The sequence below is a fragment of the Balaenoptera ricei genome, chromosome 15 (assembly GCF_028023285.1).
Source record: "Balaenoptera ricei isolate mBalRic1 chromosome 15, mBalRic1.hap2, whole genome shotgun sequence".
Lineage (NCBI taxonomy): Eukaryota > Metazoa > Chordata > Mammalia > Artiodactyla > Balaenopteridae > Balaenoptera > Balaenoptera ricei.
In genome coordinates this window covers 51,758,342-51,785,376 of record NC_082653.1, presented here as the reverse complement: position 1 = coordinate 51,785,376, position 27,035 = coordinate 51,758,342, and the positions used below count along the sequence as shown (strand labels likewise).

The 27,035-nt window shown below is 48.2% G+C and overlaps 1 protein-coding gene and 1 pseudogene across 3 annotated transcripts in view; both read right to left on the bottom strand.

Moving 5' to 3' along the window:
* The window catches only part of CRAMP1 (cramped chromatin regulator homolog 1), a 59,212-nt gene that overhangs the window by 20,906 nt on the left and 11,271 nt on the right, over positions 1-27,035 (bottom strand). For all 3 annotated transcript variants that reach the window (XM_059896165.1, XM_059896164.1, XM_059896166.1), the window contains exons 3-6: positions 25,260-25,453; positions 19,790-19,943; positions 13,873-13,956; positions 10,615-10,663 (exon numbers count right to left, since the gene is read on the bottom strand). In XM_059896165.1, coding sequence (XP_059752148.1) covers positions 10,615-10,663; positions 13,873-13,956; positions 19,790-19,943; positions 25,260-25,453 — 481 coding nt within the window. The remainder of the gene's footprint in view (positions 1-10,614; positions 10,664-13,872; positions 13,957-19,789; positions 19,944-25,259; positions 25,454-27,035) is intronic.
* LOC132349300 (protein BUD31 homolog) lies at positions 5,862-6,535 on the bottom strand (annotated as a pseudogene).

The window sequence follows — 27,035 nt, the reverse complement described above, 5'->3', positions numbered from 1 at the left end:
GTCAGTGACATTCCCTAGTCAGTCCCTCTGCAAACCACACTAGGGGGGCCCGGAGAGGACGGGACACTGGAGGCCAGCAGGCATGAGTGCAACATGCTTGTGCTCCCCCCACTGATCTGCAGGCAGGCCCAGAATCAGGAGGGCCTGCCCTAAATCTGTCACAGCTATGGGTGACACTCTACCTGAATACTGCTGTGACAGTAACTTATATAATGTTAGGATTACATAAATTAAAGAAATACTATTAACTAATGAAAGGAATATAAAAACCATAAAAAATAGCTCCCTCTAAGAAACACACTTGGAGTGCTTTGGGAATACTCAATAAAGGTAGATTGTTTTTTTAAAAGATGGCAGACAAATTGTGAGCGAGACAACTATGAAAAATGACAGGGAAGGACCCTGCAGTCCCACTGCTTTGAGAGCCTACATTCTTGTTCCACTTGAAAACAGGAAATCACAAATGATGCATCTTGGCTAGAGCTTCCAAATAAAAACACCACAGAACTCCGAGGAGCAAGCCACCAAGAAAAGGTGTTGGCCAGCCACCAAATGGTTGGTGAACAAACCTAAGTTTATGTTTTACGAAAGGTTCAAGGTCCGTCTATACTGTTTTTATGACTCTGCTTTGTTTTTTACCTGTTTTTTAAAAATCGAATTACAATATTGTGTTAGTTTCAGATGTACAGCAAAGTGATTCTGTTATACACATATATATCCTTTTTTGATTCTTACAGTATATTTCAATACTATAAAATATTGAATATAGTTCCCTCCGCTATACAGTAAACCCTTCTCTACTTTATATATGGTAACGTGGATCTGTTAATCCCAAACTCTTAATTTATCCCTCCACCCCACCCCCCTGCCTCTGGTAACCATAAGTTTGTTTTCTACGTCTGTCTGTTTCTGTATTGTAAATAAGTTCATTCGTACTATTTTTTAGATTCCAAATATGTCAGAGAATGTTTTGTCTATATTCTCTTCTAGGAGTTTTATGGTGTCGTGTCTTATATTTAAGTTTTTAAGCCATTTTGAATTTGTTTTTGTGTATGGTGGGAAGGAGTGTTCTAACTTCATTGATTTACATGTGGCTGTCCAGCTTTCCCAACACCACTTGCTATAGAGACTGTCTTTTCTCTATTGCATATTCTTGCCTCCTTTGTCGAAGATTAATTGACCATAGGTGTGTGGGTTTACTTATAGGTTCTCCATTCTATTCCATTGATCTATATGTCTGCTTTTGTGCCAATACTACACTGTTTTGATTACTGTAGCTCTGTAGTATTGTCTGAAGTCTGGAAGAGTTATGACTCCAGCTTTGTTTTTTTTCCTCAGGATTGCTTTGGCAATTCTGGGTCTTTTGTGCTTCCATGTAAATTTTAGGATTATTTGTTCTAGCTCTGTGAAAAATGTCGTGGGTAATTTGATAGGGATCACAATAAATCTATAGATTGGTTTGCACAGTATGGCCATTTTAACTATATTAATTCTTCCAATCCAAGAGCATGGGATAACTTTCCATTTTCTTGAATCATTTTTTATTTGCTTTATCAGTGTTTTATAGTTTTCAACATATAAGTTTTTCACCTCCTTGGTCAGGTTTATTCCTAAGTTTTTTTTTTTTTTTGGTGGGAGGGGTACGATTTTAAACAGGATTTTTTTTTTTTACTTTCTCTTTCTGATATTTCATTGTTAGGGTAAAGAAATGCAACAGATTTCTGTATATTAATCTTGTATCCTGCTACCTTCCTGAATTCATTTATCAGTTATAATAGTTGTTTTTTTTTTTCATTTGTCAGTTCTAATAGTTTTTGTGCTGAGCCTTTAGGGTTTTCTACACAGAGAATCATGTCATCTGCATATAATGACAATTTTACCTCTTCTAATCTGGATACCTTTTATTTCTTTTTCTTGTCCGACTGCTGTGGCTAGGACTTACAATACTATGTTAAGTAAAAGTGGTGAGAGTGGGCATCCTTGTCTTGTTCCAGAATTTAGCAGAAAGGCATTCAGCTTTTCGCCGTTTGGTATTATGCTGGCTGTGGGTTTGTCATAAATGGTTTTTATTACGTTGAGATATGTTCCCTCTATACCCACTTTGGTGAGAGTCAAATGCTTTTTCTGCATCTAGTGAGATGATCATGTGGTTTTTTTCTTTTCTTTTGTTGATGTGGGGAATTGCAGATTGATTCGCATATGTTGAACCATCCTGTGACCCTGGGATGAATCCAACTTGATGGTGATGTATGATCATTTTTATGTGTTGTTGGATTCAGTTTGCTCGTATTTTGCTGAGAGTTTCTGCATCTAAATTTATCAAAGATACTGGCCTGTAATTTTCTTTTTTGGTAGTGTCTTTGTCTGGTTTTGGTATCAGGGTGATGGTGGCTTCACAGATTGACTTTGGAAGTGTTCCCTCCTCTTCAATCTTTTAGAAGCATTTGAGAAGAATAGGTCTAAGTTCTTTGTATGTTTGGTAGAATCCCCCAGTGAAGCCATCTGGTCCTGCACTTTTGTTTTCAGGGAGCTTTTTTATTACAGATTCTATTTCACTTCCAGTGATTGGTCTGTTCAAATTATCTGTTTCTTCTTGATTCAGTTTTGGTGGGCTATGTATACCTAGAAACTTGTCCATTTCTTCTAGGTTGTCTATTTTGTTGGAATGTACTTTTCATAACATTTTTTAATGATTTTTTATACTTCTGAGGTATCAGTTGTTATTTCTCCTCTTTCATTTCTTATTTTGTTTATTTGGCTCCCCTCTCTTTTCTTCTTGGTGAGCCTGCCAGAGGTTTGTCAATCTTGTCTGTCCTTTAAAAAAAAACTGCTCTTGGTTTTATTGATTTTTTTTTCTTCTATTTTTAAATCTCTATTTACCTCCTCTCTGATCTTTATTATTCCTTTCTTCTGCTGACTTTAGGTTTTGTTTGTTCTTCTTTTTCTAATTCTTTTAGGTGGTACATTAGGTTTACTTGGGATTTTTCTTGTTTTTTGAGGAGAGCCTGTATCACTATGAACTTTTCAGGACTGCTTTTGCTATAGATTTTGTATGGTTGTGTTTTCATTGTCTTGAGGGTTTTTTAAATTGTTTTTTTGTTTTTCCTCTTTGATTTCATCATTGACCCACTGGTTATTTAGTAGCATGTTCTTTAGTCTCCGTGTAATCTTTTTTTTCTCATTTCTCTTTCTGTGGTTGATTTCTAATTTCATGCTGTTATGGTCAGAAAAGATGCTTGAAATAATTTCTATTCTCTTAAATTTGTTGAGGCTTGTTTTGTGTCCTACTATGTGGTCTATCCTAGAGAATGTTCTATGTACACTTAAAAAGAATGTATATTCTGGTTTTTTTTTTTTTAATGTAATGCCCTGTAGATATCAATCAAGTCTAACTGTTCTATTGTGTCATTTAGGATCTCTGTTGCCTTACTGATTTTCTGTCTGGAAGATCTGTCCATTGATGTCAGTGGGGTGTTAAAGTCTCCTACTATTATTGTACTCCCATCAATTTCTCCCTTTGTGTCTGTTAGTATTTGTTTTATGTATACAGGTGCTCCTATATTAGGTGCATATATATGTTAATGACTGTGAGATCCCCTTCTCGTACTGATCCTTTTATCGCTATATAGTGTCCTTCTTTCTCTCTCTTTATGGTCTTTTTTTTTTTTTTTTGGCTGCGCCATGTGGCTTGTGGGATCTTAGTTCCTCAACCAGGGATTGAACCTGGGCCACAGCAGTGAAAGCACCGAGTCCTAGCCAATGGACAGCCAGGGAATTCCCTATGGCCTTTGTTTTAAAGTCTACTTTGTCTGATATGAGTATCGCTATCCCTGCTTTCCTGTCATTTCCATTTGCATGAAATACCTTTTTCCATTCCCTCACTTTCAATCTATAACGTGTCTTTCTCTCTAGAGTGGGCAGTCTGTTGTAGGCTCTTGTTTTATTATCCAATCTGCCACTCTGTGTCTTTTGATGAGAACATTTAGTCCATTGACATTTAAAGTAATTACTGACAAGTATGTATTTATTGCCATTTTAAACACTGTTTTCCAGTTGACTTTGTATTTCTTTGTTCTTTTCTTATTTTCGTTTTTCCTTTTGTGGCTTGATGGTTTTCTTTTGTATCATTCTTGAGTTCCTTTCTGTTTGGTTTTTGTGAATATACTGCATGTTTTCGATTTGTGGTTACCCTGGTTTTCAAGTATGTTAACCCATAACTGTATCTACTTGCTTTAAACTGGTAGTCATAGAAGCTCAAACACATTCTAAAAGATCCACATTTTCTTACTTTCCTCCCCCATATTTTGTGATTGTGAGGTATTATTTTACATCTTCATTTTACTTTATCCTTTTGCTGTTCATTGTAGTTATAATCACTTTCATAGAATTTTTTTTATTGTTTTTTAAATCTATGTGCTGGTGGGACTTCCCTGGTGGCACAGTGGTTAAGAATCCACCTGACAATGCAGGGGAAACGGGATCGAGCCTGATCCAGGAAGATCTCACATGCCACAGAGCAACTAAGCCTGTGCGCCACAACTACTGAGCCTGCACTCTAGAGCCCGTGTGCCGCAACTACTGAAGCCCGTGCATCCAGAGCCCGTGCTCTGCAACAAGAGAAGGCACCGCAATGAGAAGCCCACGCACCACAACGAAGAGTGGCCCCCGCTCACCGCAACTAAAGAAAGCCTGCATGCAGCAACGAAGATCCAACACAGGCAGAGATAAATACATAAATAAATAAATAAAATTTAAATATATATATATGTAATAGGATAAACTTGCTGTGGAGTTAGGGAACAGAGCAGCTTTAAAAAAAAATCTATGTACTAGCTTATTTAAAGTGAACTTCAATCCTTTTATGTACTTCCCTTTCCTACTGTGATGTTTCCCTTTCCTATAGATTCTTGCTTCTCTTTTATTTAGAGAAGACCTTTCAATATTCTTTCTAGGATAAGTTTAGTATTGCTGTATTCCTTTAGTTTTTGCTTGTCTGAGAAATTCTTTATCTCTCCTTCAGTTCTAAATGATAATCTTGCTGGGTAGAGTATCCCACGTTGCAGGTTTTTCCCTTTCAGGACTTTGAATTTATCTTGCCACTCCCTTCTGGCCTGCAAAAGTTTCTGTAGAGAAATCAGCTGATAGCCTTATGTGGGTTCCCTTGTAACTGACTGTTTTTCTCTTGCTGTCTTTACAACTTTACAATCCTCTCTTTAACTTTTGTCATTTTAACTATGATATGTCTTAGGGTAGGTCTGTTTGGGTTCATATTGTTTTGGACCCTCTGTGCTTCCTGTCCCTTGATACATTTCCTTCTTTAGGTCTGGGAAGTTTTCAGCTATAATTTCTTCAAATACATTTTTGATCCCCTTTTCTCTTTCTTCTCCTTCTGGAATTCCTTTTATGCGTAGATTGGCACACTTTATATTAATCCATAGATCTCATATGTTGCTTTCATTTTTTTTCATTTGTCTGTCTGCTGTTCTGATTGGGTGATTTCTGTTATTCTATCTTCCAGATCACTTATTCGTTCTTCTACATTATTTAGTTTGCTATTTACTGTCTTTAGCTCAGTTTTCATCTTGGTAATTGAGCTGTCCGATTTTGACTGGTTGCTCTTTATACTTTCTAGATCCTTATATCAGTGATCTACATTTCTAACGACAGTCTTTCTTAATTCCGTCAGCATTTTTATTACCTCCTTTTTGAGCTCGGGGTTTGGTAGACTAGAAAGGTCTGTTTCATCATTTGTTCTCTCAGAGGATTTCTCTTGTTCTTTTACTTTATTTATTTTTTTAAAGATTTAAAAGTCTTATTTCTACAAATCACAGTTGATGAACATGAAACCTTCATACGTGGGCACCACTCTACAGGAACAGCTGTTCCCAGGAAAGGGGTGGCTTGGCATGCAGAAACCTGCGCAGTCCAAAGTCCAGGGCGGAGTGGGATCAGGGGGCCCAAGGGCCTCTGCCAGAGCAGCCCCGGTAGCCACAGAGCGTGCACTTGATGATCCGGTCCACTGACAGCTTATTTTGGGGTCCTGGCAAACGCAGTTTGTCCCCCAATCGGTGTTCCATGTCTGAATGCACCTCAGGCAGCATGATTTCTCATACACCTGCTTTTTCCGTTCTGCGATTAGGTTTTATCTGCATAGCCTTCTTTAATACAATACTCATATAGTTCTGTTTATGGCTTTCTGCTTGTAGAAGAGATCAAAAATATAGTGGGTTTTCTGGTAGTGGATCCTGAAGATGGGCCACAGAGATTCCACTTTCCTCTTTCCCTCATGAGGTTCTGTTTCAGCTTCTCTCATCTTTTGATCTAATTCATCCAATGTTGGCTCCATCAACTCCAAGTCATCTAGGGGAGCTTTCCAGCTTCTTCTGACTTTAGGCATTTTTCCCACAAGATAATTTGCAAAGATCTTAGCATCTGTTTCCCAAGAGTATAACAGAAAGATCCCTGGTCTCTTCAGTTACAGACGTAGGTTCTTGTCCAGCTCTACCAATCAGTACATGACTTTGGGGAAATCACATTCCCTCTCTGGTCCTCAGTCTTATCAGAACCTCCGTCGCTGTCAGATGCCCCTTCTCTATTCTCTTGTTCTTGTTCTTTTAAATTGGGAGGAGTTCCCCTGCTTTTTCATTTTATTTATATTTCTCCAGTTATCTGGACAAGAAAACTCCAGGAAGCCAGCTCCCCTGCCATTGTGTTAGGAGGGGAGATTCAGAGAGGATGGGAGTCTGCAGGGACCAAGGCCTCCAATGAGACCGAGTGCTTGAGTCTTAACCACCTCAACCCAGGGGAAATACAGGCAGCAGAGCGCTCCCAGGGATGTGCTGATGAGGCTGGAGTGGGGGTGCAGGAGCGGGAACCAAGAACATCAAGTCAGTTCTTAATCGCCTCCAATGAAGGGTGCTGGGAACAAGTGGACGTTTCTGCCATCCATCCCAAACAAAACACAACAATAGCAGGCAAGATTTAAAGAGCAGGGGGAGCCGTGTCACGTGGCACTTGTGTTTGTGATAACCACATTTTCCGTTAAACTGCTGTTTTGTGACTTCCTTTTTTTTTTTTTTTTAGTGAAATTGAACAGCTCCTGCTTTATGACTAGAGAACCATTCTGAGGTTATGAGTCCCTTCCCTTTCTCACAAATGGAAGTTCTATGAGCAGCCTGAGGCTGGTGCCGGCACAGGTGAAGCCTGGCCCCAGCCCAGGCTGCGGAGGTGCACCTGCAGGAGAATCAGGTCCTGCCCTCTGTCAGATGGAACAATGCGGAGGGTCCTATTTGAATCCTCCACTAGTGTCACAAAACAGGCAACAGAGTAATTCCTCTATGTGCATGGGAGTCAGGCTTTCCTCTCTGATATGAGGTTCATTTTCTTCTCTGAAAAGTTACTTGATAAATCTAATAAGCATGTGCTAAGTTCTATACTGCTGGGTCTGTGACCAATGTAATAAGATTCAACTTTAGAGCTTTTCTCAATTCATTTACTCCTTAATCCAATTTTACCATTTTATAACAAAGGGAGATTGACAGTTAACTGGAAAAGGTCTGCATGACAGGCAGGAACAGGAAGTTAGTTAAATACTCAATGCTTTTTGGTCTTAAGTCAAGGAGTACTTTTCCACAGGCACCTTACTAATTTCCCCCATCTCCGTCTTCACTTTTACAGGCCTTTTGCTTTGTTCTTAAAAACTGATGACGTGTTGGCGAAAGAACACACAGTAAATCAACGGAACAGAATTTCAAGTCTGGAAATAGACCCACATAGCACAGTCAACAGACCTTAGATGAAGGTGAAAAAGCAGCGAATGGAGGAAGGATGGACCCTCCAGCAGAGGGGGCCGAAACAACCGGACACCCACAGGCCACAAACTGAACCTTGGCATAAACATCACATCGTATACAAAAGTTAATTCAGGGTGGATCGTGGATTTATACATCAGACCACAAAACTTTTAGAAGAAAACACAGGAAAAAACTTTGTGACCTCGAGTTAAGCAACGACTTCTTAGATGTGACACTAAAAGCACAATCCACAAATGAAAAAGATGACAGACTGGACTCCATCACAGCTGAAAACGTCTACCCTGTGAAGGACACTGCTAAAGAGAGTGAGAAGGCGGGCCACAGACTGGGAGGAAAGATTGGCAAATCGCCTACCTGACAAAAGGCTTGTGTCCGGAATATATAAAGGACACTCTAAACGCAATGGGCACAAGATTTGAAGAGGCACCTCACCAAAGAAGATACACAGATGGCCAGTGAGCATAACAAAGGTGTTCAACATCACTAGTCCTCAGGGAAACGAAGTCAAAACCACAATGAGACACACCTTCACCACTGGGGTGGCTCAAAAGAACAGACTGAACACACCAAGTGTGGGGAGCATGGGGAGCACCCGGAACCCCACCTGGAAAGCAGGCTGGCAGCTCCTTATAAAGTCTGCATGTGCTCACCACCTCCTCCCCTGGGGATTTGCGCAGGCAAGATGAGACAAAAAGCTGGAGGCCAATGCCGAGTCATTTACTCTCTGCAAACAGCCCGTGTCCCTCACTGGGGGTTGGATCAACAGACCACAGAACAGCCATACTGGGGACACTACTCCACAGAGGCGTGGACCACAGACCCACGCAGCCACATGGACAGATCCCAGGGTGTACTGCTGAGTGGAAGATGCCAACCTCGGAAGGCCACACACGGCACAATCTCACTGAGATGACATTCTGGGAAAGGCGTGTACGCACAACACTGCTCGAACATCTCAGATCCTGGAGCAAACATAGCTTCCACCTGATGGGCACAGGGCAGGTGTGAGGGTGGGAAGGAAGGCCAGATGCTAAAGCTGCAGCAGGTGAATAGGGAGGTGCAATAAACAACCCCCAGGGCTAAGGCTGGTGGCCTCTCTCCCTACTTGCCTCTGACCACCCCCCACACCTCTGGGAGGCTCCATGTGCCCAGTGGTACCAGCTGGCCAGACCACCTTCACTCCCCGGCTGCTGGAGAGAATCACTGCTCTTTCGCACGGCAGTGATACGTACAACCTAGTCACTCTCAGGCCTGGCTCCAAACTGATGGTAGTTCATAGGCACAGAGCCTGGAGGATCCAACATGAGCCTCTGTAAGGTCAGACGCTGGGCTGGAGTCAAAGCAGAAATGCACACAGTCAACCTGGCAGGGACTCAACCTGAGGGAAGTGGGCTCGCTGGCCATCCGACACCAGACCGAGGGAGGAAAACAACCAGGGTGCAAGACAACGTCCTGCTGATGTAGCAGAGGCCAGGGAAACTATTCCCAGGGATGGTTCGACCTACAGGACAGCTGGCCATCGAGCAGCAGGGGCCTAGGGATGGCGGGCGGGTCCGTCTAAGATGAGGAGTGGAGAGGTCCACGTGGGAACGCAGAGGCTCTGATGGGGTGAGTGGGAAGGACAGGGTGGCCGCCAATGAGGACCCCACACCAGGTGAGAAATCCAGACAGTGTAACGGGGGATGGTCAGGCTGTGCCTTGGAGTCCAGCACAGCCTCAGTGCTGAGGGACTGGGCCAGAGCAGCCATGAGAGAGGCAAAGGGCTGCAAGAGACGGACAGGCCCGCCTGCCATGCTTCCAACTACTTGCAGAGAGGAGTGAGAGGCGCTGACTGAGAGACCCTCAGAGTGCAAGGTCGGGGGCATCCTTCCCAGGAAGAGATGCTGGAGGCTTCCAGCTGGAACACAGGAAACATCCAGGCCGTAATGGGACTTGTACGTCGAGGCAGAGAAATGGGGGACAAGTCAGATCTGGGATCCTTCACTCAGAAAAGGTAACAGAAGCCCTGGGAAGAGTTAAAGTAGCCAAAGGAGAGGGTGCAGGGACAGGAGAGCCTGGGGGCAGTGCCGAGACAGCCCCAGGAGGGCGGTTCCGGGAGCTGGAGAGCAGCTCAAGGTCAGACACCTGGCCGGAGCCCAGGAACCTACTAGCAAGGCTGTCAGAGCGCAGGGGGCAGCGGGCAAGCCAAAGAGCCACTGGACAACGCAAGGACAGGGCACGGTGGCTTTTCCATGCAGCAAGTCCCGGTATGGCCTCTCTGGGACGAAACGGTCACAGCAGTCAGGTCAGAGCTGCGTGGGGATCCCCGGTGGTTTTGTATGATCAGAAGGCCAGGAGTGTGAGAGCAGAACAGAGTCAGACTCAGCTTGACCTCGAGAGGCACAAAGAGGAACGGCGGGCAGAGGAAGTGCGGAAGGACCAGAAACATGCACCAGGAAGGCCAGGAGGGCAGGCCTTCTAGAAGCAAAGGAGACCCCCACACCATGAAATGCACAAGGTTGAGGAAAAGAGCGAGACAGTGAGAAGGTGAGGGCTGAGTGGAGACCCGCAGAAGAACAAGAACGGGGCCCCCAGGATGGGGAGAAGCTGGGGGCAGGTCAATCAGTCCCCCGGGCTGGCCACCTCCTCACGGGCAGATGCTTAACTGTGAGGGTGTCAGGGCTAACTCTGAGGACTTCAGGATTTAATGGTCCTCACTGAGAAAAGGGGAGAAAACTGCACATATTTCGAGGTCTATATTTGAGAGAAAAGTGCAAACTCCCACAAGGAGCCGGCCTGCCTCACACACAGCTCTACTCACCCAGCCTGAATGAGCTCGTTCAGCTTTGTGGCGTTCTTGTCGTCCATGCCTTTGATGGAAAAACAAACACACGTGAGCGTCAAGTAGTCAGGAGCGAAGCCCAGCAAGACCCCACAGAATAATCTCCAACGCAGACTCCAAACCGCTCAACGGGGTAGTCAAGGTCTTCCACAGTAAGACCCCATGTTAGCTGCAGGCCCTCCCCCAGGGCCCACACACATCACCTGTGCTGAGAGCACTGTCTCTGCCCACCTGGACATCCTCGGGGAGGGGACCACTCCCACCTCTGCACAGCTCATCACGCCTCCAAACTCCCACCCCAGCCCCCCTGCCGCGCTGGACTGCCACTCGCCCCCAACCGCCTCGTTCAGAGACTCCCCTTTCTCCAGGCCCACCTTGCCCCACGCACTCTTGTCCTGCGGGGCTCCTGGGTTACCTGCGGGCCCGCCTCCGTCAGCTCTGAACGACAGACTGACACCCTGCATGTTTACTAGAGCGGACGCCCCTTTCCTCTGCCCCACCCCCCACTCATTGCTGCCCTCAGGACACGTGAGACAGGAAGTGTAGTAACCAGGTAAAGGGAGGATGGAGGTGGTGCGTATGTGCAGGCCACTGTGAGATTCTTTGAACCCTGCTGAATATGTGGGGAATAAAACACAACAGGCCACAAACACACAGCCAGGCTGAAAACCAAAGACAAGGACAAAACCTTAAAAGCCACCGGAGAAAAACAACGCATCCTCTACAGAGGAACACGGACATAAATGGCCAGTGACCTCTCAGCCATGAAGAAAAAACTGTCATCAAAATCCCACATCCGGCAAAAATACTTTTTAAGAACAAAGATGAAATAAAGACTTTTCAGATAAATGACAACGGTAAGAATTCATAGCCGGCACAGAGGCATGGTGAGAAAGCCTGAAGGAAGCCCGGCAGGCTGAAGGGACATGTGCCAGATGGAAACGGATCTTCAGGAAACAGTGCTTGGCACCAGGGAAGGCAAACGCAGACCCCATCCCTAAACAAGCCAGGCGCAGCCCTGGCCTCCAACAGCATGGACCACACAAGCACAGTCAGTGTAAGTGACCGCTGGGGCTATGCGTGAGCATGTGACACGAGAGCCAGCCTGTCGGGGACGTTCGTGGACCTGTGAGCTGAGACCAAAGGGGAGGGAAGGGCCCATGGGTCCTGCATCCGGCAGCCTGGATGGACGGAGTGATAGACAGAAGGCCCGGAGGGTGGGACCACCACAACTTCGGGGTTCAAGTCACCAGATAGGGGCACCATGCAAGGAACCTCCCTTTGAAGAGAAGCCATTTCAACCAACTGGTGAGGACTGCAGACAGCCGAGGTCTTCCCCAGCCTGTCCTGATACCCGCATGGCACCAGGCCTGGGGCAAAGTGTGACTTGTCACTCAACAGCCCAGGAGGCTTGAATAGTCATCCGTTTCCACTGAAACTGAGGGTCCTCAGGCCCTTTTCAAGGGGGAACGCCGCCCAGCTCACGCAGCTGCTGTGACACAAGCTGAGGTGTGTCAAAGGACCAGGAACACAGCAGACTCAGTCTATGTCTTAAGAATCGCATGTCTGGAGACCTCAGTTACAAAAAGTATGTTAACAAAGAGCATGCTCTGACCACCGGAGCTCAGACACGTGTTCCCAGTAGCCCAGAAAGGGCTACCACTGTGTGCAGGGTAGGCGGACAACTGCCCATCCCAGCGAGCTCCTTCCCCCACAAACCTTCACCAAAGGACACAACAGTGTCCCAGCAGGTGGATCAGTGGGTGGGTGCAGTGGGGGCTCAGAGGGAGGGCCCCACCAAGGTGGAGTGCTGTGAAGCAGCTTTGGGAGCCCCAAGCCCAGGTGGGGCCTCACGGGGATGTGCGTGCGTGTGTGTGTGTGTGTGCATATGTGTGCACACGTGCACTCGAGTGCTGCTGGACCAGGAGGGACCAACCAGGTGTCACCAGCAGGACTAGGAGCAGATGAGCTGGAGGGGACGCCAGGCAGGAAGATGGGCTGAAGTCCAAGTGCAGAGGCCCCTTGGGTCAGGGGACCCAGGTGACACCCCAAGGGTAACAGGAAGCTGACAAGAGGATGAGGCCTGCCTCCTGTGGGGAGCGCTCGGGCTGGGATGCTGGGATGTGGGAGATGGAGGACGGGGCCCCAACATGCTGCCAGGACCAGGAGTATTTTAGGGCAAGGACAGAGAGGAGGACAGACAAGGAAGCAGGGATTCCAGGGGGTGGGGCCCCAGAGCCCCCTCAACAGCACTCAAAGCAGGAGCCGGGGGTTTGTTTAAGTAAGTTGTCAGCCTGCAGGAGCATGGGGCGGGGAGCCAGGCCGCCTGTCCCTTCCTTTGGAGGCTCCTGGACTTCTTGCCTGTTTCAGGAAGGGCGGGTCACCCAGGGAATGCCCACCCTGCCCGTCCTCCTGCCCGGCTATGACGTGTTAGGTGACAGCTTAAAATCATCTCATAGTGTCTCATTTAATCTTCAGAGTGGCCCTGCAGGTGTGTGCCCTTCCAACCCACGTGACAGGTGGACAACTGGGGGCTGGAGAGGCGAGGCTGAGGCCTCTTGTCTGTGGTCACATGGGGAGGCCAGAGCACCTGTGCATCTAAAAGGAATCTAGTTACGAGGAGATGCTCAGAGCAAGGCAAAGGGAGGGGCCCAGACCCTTCAGTGTACCAGGGTCGGGAAAGGCCAGAAAGTGGGGGCTGTTCTAGGTCAAGACTCAAGAGACACGGCAGCTGTGAGCGGGCACTGTTCCCAATAGGCATGCCCTGCCCGGCGTGGTGGGACGCACTGGGAGATCTGAGTTTGGGCAGGATACCAGGTGAGGCTGTGGTACCCACTTGATAAATGTTAAATGTGCTTGCTGGGCATGCAGGAGAATGTCCTTGCTCACTGGGGCCAATGGCTGAGGGGTTTAGAGTGGGCTCAGATGTCTGCAACTTACAGTCACACAGCTGAACAAGAAAAAATGCAAGTGTGTGGAGGAGGGACAGGAACGGGAGAGACAGTAACACAAACATGGCCAAGGTTCAGGACCCATGAATCTAAAAGACGGTATGTGGGGGTTGTTACATTCTCCTTTGATTTTTCTGTATGTTAAAACGTTCTGTGCGTTAAAATGTTTTCAAAATGAAAAGTCGGAGAGAAAACAGAAGAGCCCCCAGGACTAAAACTCCAACTGTAAGAGGACAGCAGGCAGGCCCTGCCGGGAGGAGGCCGCCCCTGAGCAAAGGGTACTCACAGCCCCCAATCTTCTTGCGCAGCTCCCCATAGCAGATCAGGCCATACAGCTCCTGGGACGACTTCTTCAGCCCGCGAGAGAACACTGAAAATGAGGAAAAGTTGCGGCTTTAGAAGGAGAAAACACAGATGTGCGGGGCTTGCCCAGCTTGTGCGCACACCAGGGTGCTGGGGGACACTTCTTGGCTTTGACCACTGCACCATGGACCACAGGGTGTTAACATCAGGGGACACTGGGCAGAGTACACGGCAACATGATGCTGTTTTTACAATTTTCAAAATAAAAAGTTAGAAGAGAAAAAGGGGGTGGTTTAGAAAACTAGTCGTAACAGGCAGAGCAACGTCCCCAGAGGGGAAAACGGGACGTCCAGCATGGCCAGCTTCAGCGAGGTAGAGGAGGGTCAGGACCACCTCTCTGTGCAGAGAACCCACCCAAGCCCAACGAGGGGCTGGCAGCACGGGAACCAAGGAGGCCCACCTCTTATGCCTCCTGGGACGACAGACAACTCGCCCCAGGCCTGGGGCCAGAAGGAAGAGGAAATGCGGCTTGAGTGCTCCGGACGCCCCCTTGCTTGTCAGCAGCAGACCACAGTGTGATTTGGGAGGCAACACGCAGGGTTAAGCCAGCCCATGTACAGCCTGCTCGTGGCTGGAGGAGACCACACTACCAGGTATGAGCAGAAATGCTGAGGGAGGCTCCAGAGGCTCTGTAATAGACTGATTCGGCCCCGATGCCTGCCCTGGACACCTACCTGCAGGCGTCTCTGACTCCAGGAAAGAAATCCTCACGTGCTCAAGCCACTGTTACCTTGAGTCTCTGTATTGTGTGAAGCCAAGCCTGACAGCACCTTGTAAGCCTGGTTACTGCCCAGTTGGCCCCTTTCCGATCATCTCACAGGGCAATGACCACTGCCATGTGTCCCTCTCACAGCTGTTCTCTCCCCAGAGACCCCCTTTCAAAGATTTGGCTGTGTGTGATTACAACAATAGGAAAGGAAAAGAAAAGTATATTAGTAAATAGAAAGTAAAGTTCTGAATGAATGACCTAAAACAAGGATTCTGAACCTCGGATAGCCTCTGAGGAGCCTGGGCTCTGCTAACATCACACGCCAACAATTCCCGAAGGTTCTCCTGAGAGAAAGACCGATAGTCTCAGCGGACTCTCACAGGGACCGCTACTCAGGAACCTTACGAGCCACTATGCAGTCGATAAACAAACGTGGGCTTTCAGACAACGGAACAATACTCAGCCATAGAATGGAATGAACGGACCCTAAAAAAGCCTAACACACCCTACAATCTGGATGCACCTGGAAAACATCATGCTCAGTGAAAGAAACCGGACACTAAAGGCCCCACATTGTATGACTCCACTGATATGAAGCGTCCAGGAGAGACAGAGATCTGTGGCTCCGTGGTTGCCGGGGCTGGGGGAGGGGCTGCGAAACAGCTGCACAGCGTGGAACCCAGTGTGACCACCAGTGCAGCACCAAGAGGCGGGCAGGCCTCTGGCCTCACGCGGTCAACCGGCTGCCACCAGCTCTGAAAGGTGATCAGGACCAGTGAGAGACATCGGTGCAGCCCTCGGCTCAACAGAAAGAAGGCACTTCCCATGGGGCCACACCGGGACACCAAGGGCATGTGGGTCAGGCAGAAGACACTGCAGAGGGGCTTCCTTGGTGGCGCAGTGGTTAAGAATCCTCCTGCCAATGCAGGGGACAAGGGTTCGAGCCCTGGTCTGGGAAGATCCCACATGCCACAGAGCAACTAAGCCCATGTGCCACAACTACTGAGCCTGCACTCTAGAGCCCGTAAGCCACAACTACTGAGCCTGTGTGCCGCAACTACTGAAGCCCACGTGCCTAGAGCCCATGCTCCGCAACAAGAGAAGCCACTGCAATGAGAAGCCCGTGTACTGCAATGAAGAGTAGCCCCCGCTCACTGCAACTAGAGAAAGCCCAAGCGCAGCAACGAAGACCCAACGCAGCCAAAAATAAATAAATTTTTTTTAAAAAGTTAAAAAAAAGAAGACACTGCAGAGAAGGGAGAATGGCCCCGGCAGGGCTGACCCTGCAGAGCTGACTGTGGAACTGAGGGCGGCTGATGCGTCCACCCTTCATCCAAGTTGGAAAAAGGGCTGAAGGGGAATGATACCTCCAGTGGGGGAGGGGAGTTTAGGAGGCTGTCCAGCAGGCGGAGGTGACAAAAATGCCCAGGAAAGACACATCCACTCTAGATGTCCCACAGAGCCCAGTGTGGCCGCCCTGCAACACGCCTCTGGACCTCGGGGCAGACGATGCAACACGTCCACACCAGGAGCCTGGGTGGTCCACTCTGCCCATAGCCTGGTGGTGGTGAAAGCACAGAACGTGCTAGAGCACGGCTCCTGGAATCACCCCCCACCGCCTGATCTCCAGGTAGCTTCCTACCCCCTTCCCCTTCTCGTGTTGCTGAGGCCTTCACGTTGGAAGAGAGTGTTTTGAGACCAGCCAAAGCAGATGAAAGACCTGCTCTCGTGGAATGACTTTCAGAAAGAACAGACTATGTAACAACAAAAAAGAAAAATGCAGAAGACAGAGACAGAGCCAAACAGCTAAAACTCGTTTCTGCGTGCCAGCCTGGAGGGAGGGAGGGTGTTCGTGATGACGACAGATAATAACAACAGCGCACTGGACTCGACAGGACCAGAGTCGATATTTTCAAATCAACTAGGGATGTGAGCAACAGTCTGAGCTAAGGATGAACACAGCCAGCAGACAAAGAGACTCCGTGGAGACGGCCTGAGAAAGAACAAAATGCTGCCGACTTGCCACAATGCACCACAGCCATCGAGAGGCTTACGTTCATGGCCACATGGACACTGAGAGCACACGCACACGCACGCGCAAACACACACACACCAGTAGCAAAAGACTTGTGGGTCAGACCGAGGGACTGCTGCAAAGCGTGGAAACTGAGCGCCCACTTCCCAGGGTCCCTAGAAGGAGCAGCAACCTCACTACACAGATATGGCACTAGAAGAGGTTGGAGCCACCATTCTGTTTGTGTTGTATCTTGCTCATCAAGATGTCAGGCTGGACGGGTGTCCCCTGAAGTGGAAGGCTTTTAAGCAGGAAAGATACCTTAAAAAGACTTGTGAGAAGCAAAAGGATTTAACTGGCCAGAGAGAACCTCGGTGGGGTCATAAACTCAGCAGAAAGCAGGCACTGCACGTGGGGCCTCGTGAAACAGGCCTTGCCCAGAGTAACATGCACTTGTCTGTCAGTTGCTCCTTCCTGCCTTTGTCATGGACAGAACCAGATGGGAAATGCGGGGAGAGGCAGACAGACCCCCAGGACAGAGGGCCAGACACGCATCTTCCCGGAGGGTTGTCAGACAGTGCTGTGACGGGGTGCTCACAATGAGACAATTAGCAGTAACGTTAGTATAATTTTACCTCAGTTGTGTGAATTTATCTGAAGAAAAGTGCTATATGAATAAAGATATCTACCCTGCGTTATTTAAAAACACTGTTAAGTGACTTGCAAATCCAAAAGGAGAAGTAAAATGTATTCATTTGTAGTATCTCCACTCAAAGAAACACATTTAATAAAAAACACATGGAGGGACTTGCCTGGTGGTCCAGTGGTTAAGAATCCACCTTCCTATGCAGGGGACGCAGGTTCAAGTCCTGGTCAGGGAACTAAGATCTCACATGCCGTGCCACAACTACTGAGACCACGTGCCACAAACAGAGAGAAGCCCATGCACCGCAACGAAAGATCCCGCATGCTGCTACTAAGACCTGACGCAGCCGAATAAATAAAAAATTAATTAAAAAAAGAACTGATCACCAAGCATTAGGTTAAGAAAACTTATCAATACTGAAAAAACTAAAACAGATGTCATTTAAAAAACAAACACATGAAGAAATTCTACATCAACGTGAAAAGGTGGTGTGAAAACAGTACTTGTAAGGCAGACAAAAGTCAGGAGACAGAGCGAGAGGGGTACAATGGGAAGAGGATGCTGCCCGGACTCGGACCTCCACTCCCCGCATCGTTGGGGTGGACAGGGGCCAGGGCCTCCATCGCCGAGCTGGGGCTTTCTCCTCCGCCCAAGCAAGCGCATTACAGGCACCTCCAGGGAAGAGCACGCCACGTGCCCAACCACAGGCAGCAGTGGGGACAAGAGAGGATTCAGGGGAGGATTTCTGGGACAACTGACACAGGAGCTGAGTCCTGGTGAACAGGTTAGGGAGGACAACCAGGTGGGAGTGGCAGGAGTGTGGCAGGAGTCAAGGTGTGAAGGAAAGTGCAGGTAAGGAGGGAGGTGACTCCATTCCCCGGGGCCGTGGCAAGTCATGGTGCGGGCCTCTGGTGGGGCAGAGGAAGGGGGCTCAGGCAAGGGAGCGGTCGGGCAGATGAGCATCTTGTGTGGATCTCACAGCTCAAAGGCTGGGTTAGGAAGGGCAGGACCGGACAGTGGGAGAGCAGCACTGGTCTAGGGCAGGACCAAGGCAGGCCGGGCGGTGAGGACAGATCTGAGAAGCTCGGAGTAGAACCAGAAACACTGGCAGGTGAGTAAGAGATGCCCCCAAAGATTCAAAGGGAAATACATTCAGGGGACACTGTCGTAGGACAGAACCAGATGGGGATTCCCTGGCGGTCCAGTGGTTAGGACTCTGCGCTTTCACTGCTGGGGCCCGGGTTCAGTCCCTGGTCAGGGAACTAAGATCCTGCAAGCCACGTGGCGTGGCCAAAAAAAAAAAAAAAAGACAGAACCAGATGGGAAATGCAGTGACCGTAACAACCATCACCAGACCCTGGGACCTCCCAGTCCCTGAGAGCCCCAGCGCTGGCCGATGGCAGGGAGGAAGGACTTCTCCAGGGCAGAGGACAGCAAATCGCAGGCCAGATCCGGCCCAAGGGCTGTCTTTGTAAACAGGCAACTGCAGCAACATGCATTCCTCTATGTATTATCCACAATGAGCTAGAAAGCAGGGTGAAGTGGTTTCAATAAAGACCATAAAACCCCAAAGCCAAAAATATCAATATTCACCATCTGACCTTCTACAGAAAAAGACAGCTTGAATCACTGTCTCTGGGCCTTTCTAAGGCCGGACGAGGAATCCCTGGCCCTGGAATCCCGACCTAAGGGAAAGCCAGCGAGGAGAGCCAGATGGGTCAGCTGGGGGAGGCTAGGACACACTGACTGGCCAAGAGAACACCTGCAGGGCACAGGCAAAGGTTCAAAGGGGAGTGACGTGACCACAGCAACCACAATTATTCTGGATCAGAACTGATGTTATTTGGAGGGTGTGTCAGAAATCAGTGCAGTCGGTGGAAGCACACATGTGGAGATACCGATCGACGAGAGAAGCAGCAGGAACGACACAGACACAGGATTCTTCCGGCGTGTGGACACAGGAGGCAGCAATGCCTCCCCTTAGGACAGAGGTGCTCTGAGCAGGAAGTCAGAACCGCACCTGGCGATGACCTAGACTCATGAATTAAAGATGGCGCCACACAAACTGGACTCAGACACAGAGCCTGGAAAAAGAGCCTGGGAAAAGCCCTGGAACGCCAGCCCTCCACCCGCGCTGACGCACGCCAGGCCCTGCCCGACCCTCACCCCACTGGGGCCCCCTTGGGAGAAGGGCGGGCAACGGGGAGGTGTGATTCTGGACCATGGTGCCCTCCCTCCCGGGGCGGAGGAGTAAGCCAGGGACTCAGACACCACAGGCTTCCTTGTAACTAAGCCTGACCACCAGTTACGAGGCCTCCTGTCAGACAAAGCACCATAGGTGAGTACATCCCAGGCCGTGTGGCTGGGTGAGAATAATGCCAGAAGGTGTGGCCTGCAGGTTTGCGGAAGCCACGCTCCTGGACCAGAAGTCACCCCGCCTCTGGCCCCAGGAAGCCGGCCTAGGCACTCACCGTTGTCGAAGTCGATGTACTTGGTGATCTTGTGCCACGTGCGATAGTAGAAGTGCCGGACCTGCTCCTTGTTCTTCACCATGCTGGCGGGCTTGCCTTTCTTCTTGTATTTCAGAGCAATGTTGTTCTGAATCGCTTCAAAGTCTTTCCCATGCTGGAAAAGAAAGTCCACATTAAAAGCACGAGGTTATAGGGAGGGTGGGAGGGAGACGCAAGAGGGAGGAGATATGGGGATATATGTATATGTATGGCTGATTCACTGTTATAAAGCAGGAACTAACACACCATTGTAGAGCAATTATACTCCAATAAAGATGTTAAAAAAAAAAAAAAAAAACACGAGGTTACAACAAGGCAGCCTTCTGTACAATGCAGACACTTCCTGAAAAGGGAGAAAAGGGACCGCTGTGGTTAAGCAAGTGTCCTTCACGGCTCCTACTTGTGCATGAACTTCAACCTGGCTTCCCCAGAACCTCAGGTTTCAATCAGAATAATGGATAAAGCAGCAACAGAACTATCATAGCATGTGGATACCAATGAGGCAAGGACCCCGGAGCAGTAGAAACATGAAGCTCAACACTTAGACAAAGGACTTAATCTCCAGAGTTCTTTAGAGCCCATGAAATGAGACAACCCCATGAAGACAATAACCAGAAGACACAACACAAGGATGGAGGGGCTCAGGGTGCTGTATATCTGGCATCTTAAAATAAAACAACAAATCAACTATTCAGAAACAGCTTCACTGATTTGATCATACAAAAGGTATTCTATGTTCAAACAGGGAAAACAAATATGAATGTTTATTAAGAGAATCATGCAGAATATGCTCTGAATACATCTGTGGGCCTTCCTTCAACACCTCCATGTAAAAGCTGAGTACATCTTAGATTTTCAGAATGGAATTTATGTTCCAGAGAACACAGTCCCCATCAGTGCTGTTCAGGTACTGATGCAATGAGAACCAACTACTGATACTACTCATCAACTACTGATACTCTCATCAAAACCAAGCCAGCAAGAAGCACTGGGAAGGACCTGGAGGTAATGGCACCCCAGCAGCAATGAGCACCTCTGGTACCCAGATCTTGGTTTCTAAATCCCACTTTCCAAAAGGAAACACGGCTCCTTGGAAAAATGGCCAATGCCAGGTCTGGGGCAGGGAAAATACCAGGTGAGTCTAGAATATCTTGTGGTGCCAGAAAGTGAGAAAGTGCTCAAAGCGTAAGGGGTACATGTTAGAAGGACACAGCAGCCAACCTGAAGAGGCTCCCAGTGGGCAAATCTAGAACAATCTGGGCAACAAAATCACAATGATATGAATGGATTATAACCCATGGAAGAGAGTAAGTATCCCTGAGTCCATACAGGTACAAAAAAGTAATTGAATAAATACATAAATGGAGGAGAAGGGAGAGCTTTTCCTTGCATGGGATTTCCACTTAATAAATGTCGAAAGAATAACAGAATCAGAAGGTCATCACTGGGTAAACACCACAGTAATAGTTTTTCCAGGTAAGAAGAGGCAATGGTTGCTTAAATTAGTGGAGAAAGAATGATGAGAAACAGGGTATTTACACAGTCTCAAAGTAAAAAAAAAAAAAGAAAAAAAGACTTGGCAGTGGAGAACCTGGGAGATGCCACCTGAATGCAGTGATCAAGGTTCACACAGCCAGGCCTGAGACAGATCGCATTGCGCACTCTGGACAGGATGCACCAAGGATGCACAGCAATCCCACGGTACTCTTGACAGAAAACACAAAACATGAACTTATCCGTGCAGAAACATCAGGTAAGCCCAATGAGGGGCACTCTATGAATGAACAGACTTGGAATCTTCAAAAATGTCAAGGTTATGAGAGACCAGGAATAAAAGGGAAGACTGAGGGACCTGTTCCAGGTGGGAGGACCCAGGAGCCATGGCAACCAAATGCAACGTGGGGTCCTGAACCAGAATAGGACATCAGTGCAAATACCGATGACATTACACTAACTCTCCTCATTTTGCTGGTCACCCTGCAGTTACGTGGGTGTCAGGAAAGCGGGGTAAACGGCATGTGAGCATTCTCTGTACTCTTTTTGCAGCTTTTTCCAACTCTGAAATCGTCTCAAATTTTAAGGTCAAAAAGTAAAAATGCTATGGGACTTCCCTGGCAGTCCAGAGGTTAAGAATACACACTTCCACTGCATGGGGCGTGGGTTCGATCCCTGGTCAGGGAACTAAGATCCCACATGTCGTACGGTACAGCCAAAACAAAAAGTAAAAATCCTCAAAGAATGAAAGCTCACTCACTGTTTTAAAAGAAGCAATGGCAGGTGAACCAGAGCAAGGCAGAGCTGCACCTAAAGTGCCTTCCTCCAGTGTCCAGCTCAGGCACCACCTCCCTCACAAAACTCCCCTCAGCTCTTGACCAGAACCGTGACGCGAACAAACACACACGGCCTCTAAATCTCAGGACTTCTTTTCATAGCTGGGTTACGAACCCAGAGGTGACCTGACGGCCCAGATGGGGACTAGAATCTGGGCTTTGCGACTCCTCATCCTGCGTTCTCAAAGTACGCTGCCTTCTGAACTCTTGTGGCATCCGTCAGCATATACCTTCTGAGAGTCCCACTTCTTCTGTGCCTGTTACGTTTTTCCAGTAAGACTGCCAGCCCCTTAGGGGGGACTTCTTTGCATTTCTATACTTAGCCATGAACTAGGTAAATAAAGGGTGGTGGGAACAACAGCAACAGTGAAAAAGGCAAAGTTGAAAGAGAAAACTATATGGAGGTGAGCACACATTTCAAAGACTGAAACGAGAACTCGCATTCATACAGCTGTCACAGAGATGGCAGGAAACAGGAGATGCCCAGCAGCTGGATTTGGAGGACACTGGGAACTGCAGACAGAACACGGAAGGGGAAGCACAGCAGAGATGAGGCCTCTGGCAATTATCGACCCAGTGAAAAGCAAGCAGAAGATGCTGGCCACGCGGCTGCGAGTAAGATAGGAATCAAGACTGGACAGCAATACGGACGGACAGACAGACGTAAGAAGGGAAAAGGAAAAGTCGGCAACAGGCTTTGTGAAATGGAGTGTAGGGATGTCAAGGACAACCACGCTGGTCCAGGCGTTCATCCCACTGGCCTTCCCGCCAGCTCCCTGTCATGGGGGCCACAACCTTTACTCCTGGCCACAGGGAGGAGTCTGGGATGGGACCAGCCAAGCTGAGTTGTGCCCAGAACTGTCCTTACTAGCATGGAGGAGGGGTTGGGGAGGCACTCTCGCCCCTGGGGAGCATCTGAAGCAGGAGAGAATAAGCACAGAAATGTCACCCCCAACACATGGGGTAACAGACAGAGGCCCAGTGACACCGTGGGAGTCCCTGCACACAGTCAGGCTTGATCCAGCCCCTCCGGCTCCCTCACAGTTCAGTTCTGAGAGCTGCTCAATGCTTGGTCTTGCCCCTCTGCGTTGCTCTGAGCTGGGTCTCGTCACTTGAGGCATAGCTCAGTCAGATGAGAGTGCATCAGAAAGGCAGGGACGACCTTCATCAACACTGCAGAGGCCTGTGCTGAGCACCACACCCCACGGGTGAAGATGCTCGTGGTTATATACGCCCTAGCCGACCAGCCGGTCATCAAGGCCACACCAGAGTCTCACTGAGTTTTGGTCAGACACACGCGGCAACAGACATAAAGCCCACACTTGTGCATGCGCTCTCTCTCTCACACACATACACATACACACACACACACAATTTGGGATACACCAATAGTACCAACAGTGGAAAGCATTAAGTGACCTGAATAGACAATTATAAATTATTATTATTATTAATCAAGGATTTCAGGAGACCTCAAAACACCTACCTGGTAGAAAAGTTAAAACAAGAAGCCTAGCCCGATGAGAGGGGAATGAACTAATTCCCCTGAAGAAAGGTAAGGGCAGGTCATTAACACGGATTTCTTCCCCTGCTTTTCATCAACAACCACGTCTCCCCCACGCTCCTGCAACCGAGTAGCCAGACTGCCTGCAGAGCCCACTTTCTCCCCAAGACAGAGGGGCCACACCAAAGCAGTAACTATTTCAGGTGAGAGTCAGCAATGGTTGCTGATTCTGAGAACACTCCAGGAATCACAAGTCTTCTATGCCTAACAAACAGCTTAAAGAAGGCACCATTTGGGCATATAATCTATAAAAGAACAGCCTCTGTACTTTACCCTAGAACTGTCGAGGGAAGAAAAGGAACACACTTGAATGTGTTTGAATGACTTTGCGTCTACTGGAACAAGCCTCATGTGGACATTCCATTCTCTCCTCGGACAACAGAGTCAGGCAGCACCAACACGTGGCCTCCTCCAGCCAGGAAGGGCAGAACTGAACCATCGACCCCGGAAGGGGGCAGGCCAGCCACGGGAAAGCCCTGAACTCGGCTCTGCGTCCTGTTCTCTGTCCACAGTCAGGTGTCTCCTGATCTATGAACACTCCATGGTTTCAGTTCCAAAGCCTCCTTCCTCTGAGCCTTGTTTCACAGGCTTGGCTAGACTTTTCTATCACTCCAATTAGTTCACTAGTAAAAGAATAAGGCTCACTGACCAAGTAACCTACTCTTGATACCACATCCCAAAGAAGAAGTCTAAAATATGGAATGTGCACAAAGATGTCCACGGTAGCATTATTTACAACAGAATCCAGAAGGAACCACAACAATCAACAATACGAAAATGGTTAAGTAGAACAAGGACTGGCCAGAGGGTAAATATTTAGGTGTTGCAGGGCCACAGGTACTGCAGGAACCACACTGTAGTCAAAGACAATGTACAAGTGAAGAGGCTGAGCTGTGTTCCAATAAAACTTGATTTACAAAAACAGGCAGTGAGCATGTGGGTCGTAGTTGCCTTCATCTGAAGCAGAATATTTATAAGCATTAAAAAAATACTGAGCAAAAGAACTACAAAACACCTGAAAAATGCATTTAACGTTAATAAAAAAGTATGTTCTCTATAACTACAAAGATGTGAAGAAATAAAACCCGGAAGTAAAAATGGCTGGCAGGGAGCACGGCCGTTTCATTGGGCCGTGGGATGGGGGAGGAGCTTCTCTATGTTTAGGACTTGCCACTCTGTCCCCAGTCAGCTGTGGCATCTCTCTGGGTTGTGCTGGCTGCTCTGATGTGGCAAGTGTCCCCTGGCCCCTCCCTCTCGGGGACATCCCTCCTGAATCGGCCCACTCAGCTGTGAGGGGAAGGCCCAGAGGGAAGGGCACCACTCTTCAGGCCAGAACATATTTCAGAGAATCTTAGAAAAGAAAAGAAGCAAACGAAAACACTTCCTAACAGCCACCTCACTAGTAACAGCTTTGAAAGTCACAGCGAGGAGGTAAAGGGCCAAGGTCAGAGGTCAAGGCCTGTGCCTGGGGACCCACAGGCAAGGGCTAAGAGGCCAGGAGCTTCAGCCGCCTCCTTGGGCTGCAGGACCCACTCACCTCGTACAGCCCCTCGAAGAAGGTGTTCTTGTCCTCCGTGCTCCACGACTCCCACTGCCGCCGCACCTTCTTGCCTTCTTCCTTCTCACCGCCTGAAGACCCTAAGTTCCGGGAGGAGGAGCGAGAGCCCCCTGCAGGGGCGGCGGGGGCAACCCCGGACCCATTTCCAGCTGATGATCCGCCACCGTCAGCTCCTTCGAGAGAAAGAACCATATGGCTATCTGTTTCCCCCCGGGCCCCGCCCCCCAGCTCCACCAGCGAGTGACATTGTCCTGCCCTGACCTCTGACTCTCGAGAAAAAGTTTAAACAGTGAGTAAAAGGAGAGCATTTATGTGGTACCACCAGAGCACAAGGACAAGGTCCCGCCGAAGCACACAGCTCCTTTCCCGCTGTAAACTAAAACCACACGGCATCTTTCCTTCTCAATTGAGGTTTGAGGTGAAATTATTTTTTCAAATAAATTGAAATTCAAACTCAAGAAAACATTTAAATGTATATAAGACACTACCTTCTTTGAGGTACAATTAATACTTAAATATGGACCACGTGGTACCTCAGCACCTTTTAAAAGTCCTGGGACTTCCCTGGTGGTCCAGTGGTTTGGACTCCACGCTTCCACTGCAGGGGGCAAGGGTTCAATCCCTGTTCAGGGAACTAAGATCCCACATGCCGCACAGCGCGGCCAAAAAAAAAGGTCTCCTGACCTTTTTCCTGATCACTTTCCACCAACAAAATCTGGTGTTCTGAGAGTGACCGACAACCCACAAATGCTCTTAAAGCATCAGTTCCTAATCTCAAGACAAGTCCTTGAAAACCCCGCCAAGAGGGGAGAGCATGTAAAGTACAGCACAGGGGCACCAAACACCCGGCCTGGGACTGAGAACTCTGTGCTCCCAGGAGAACGCAGGCAATAAACCAGAGGTAAAGGTCACAGATAACAATTTTACGACCTGACCCAATCCTCCCACCCATCTCAGTTCCTTCCTCTCAGAGGGAAGGGGAACTCCCAGCATATCCCTGTGATAACCAGCATTCTCTTTTCACGGAAAGGCAGGACCACCCAATGGTGAGAAATCTGCAAACTCTGAACAACAAGGGTGAAAAGAATATCATAAAAATAAAAGTACTTAAAACAGGAAAAGCTAAACAAATACAGATTATTGTTAAATGCTTTCTTAATGAGATAATCATGAGCTTTTCCATCAAGATCCACTTCCTCATCAATCTGGTGGGGGCCCTGGGCAGCCATGTGCACACTGGGGCTCAGGGCCACGTTTCCCTCACCCCCTTCACAGGGCTCTGCCTCCAAAGGGGATGAAAGACAATCATGAGAAATAAAAGAAATGAAAAAGTAAAAGTCCGTTATTCCACATATGCTTGCAAAGACTATCCCTGAAGAAACACAAGAGCAGGGGCTGCCTGGGGTATGGGGCGGGGAGTTGCGGGGGTGGAGTCACTCTCCCCTCTTACACCTGGTTGCGTCTTTGTGCGCTGTGGGTCCATGTAATTACATCAACATAAGGAGTATCTGAAAACAGCTGATCCCATCAGTCAGCTATCAGAAAGCAGAATGTTTTCATACATGCAGAAAAAACTACTCGGCTACATGGAACGCGTTTGATTCTCTCATGTGGAAAGGTGTATCAGGCTAGCAGTGAGCTACCTTCATAAAGCGACACGAGTGGGTAACAGAAATCACTGTTTATCAGAGCTGTAGTGCCCAATTAGACAGCCACTAACAAGGCTATTTAAATTTAAATACTAATTAAAATTAA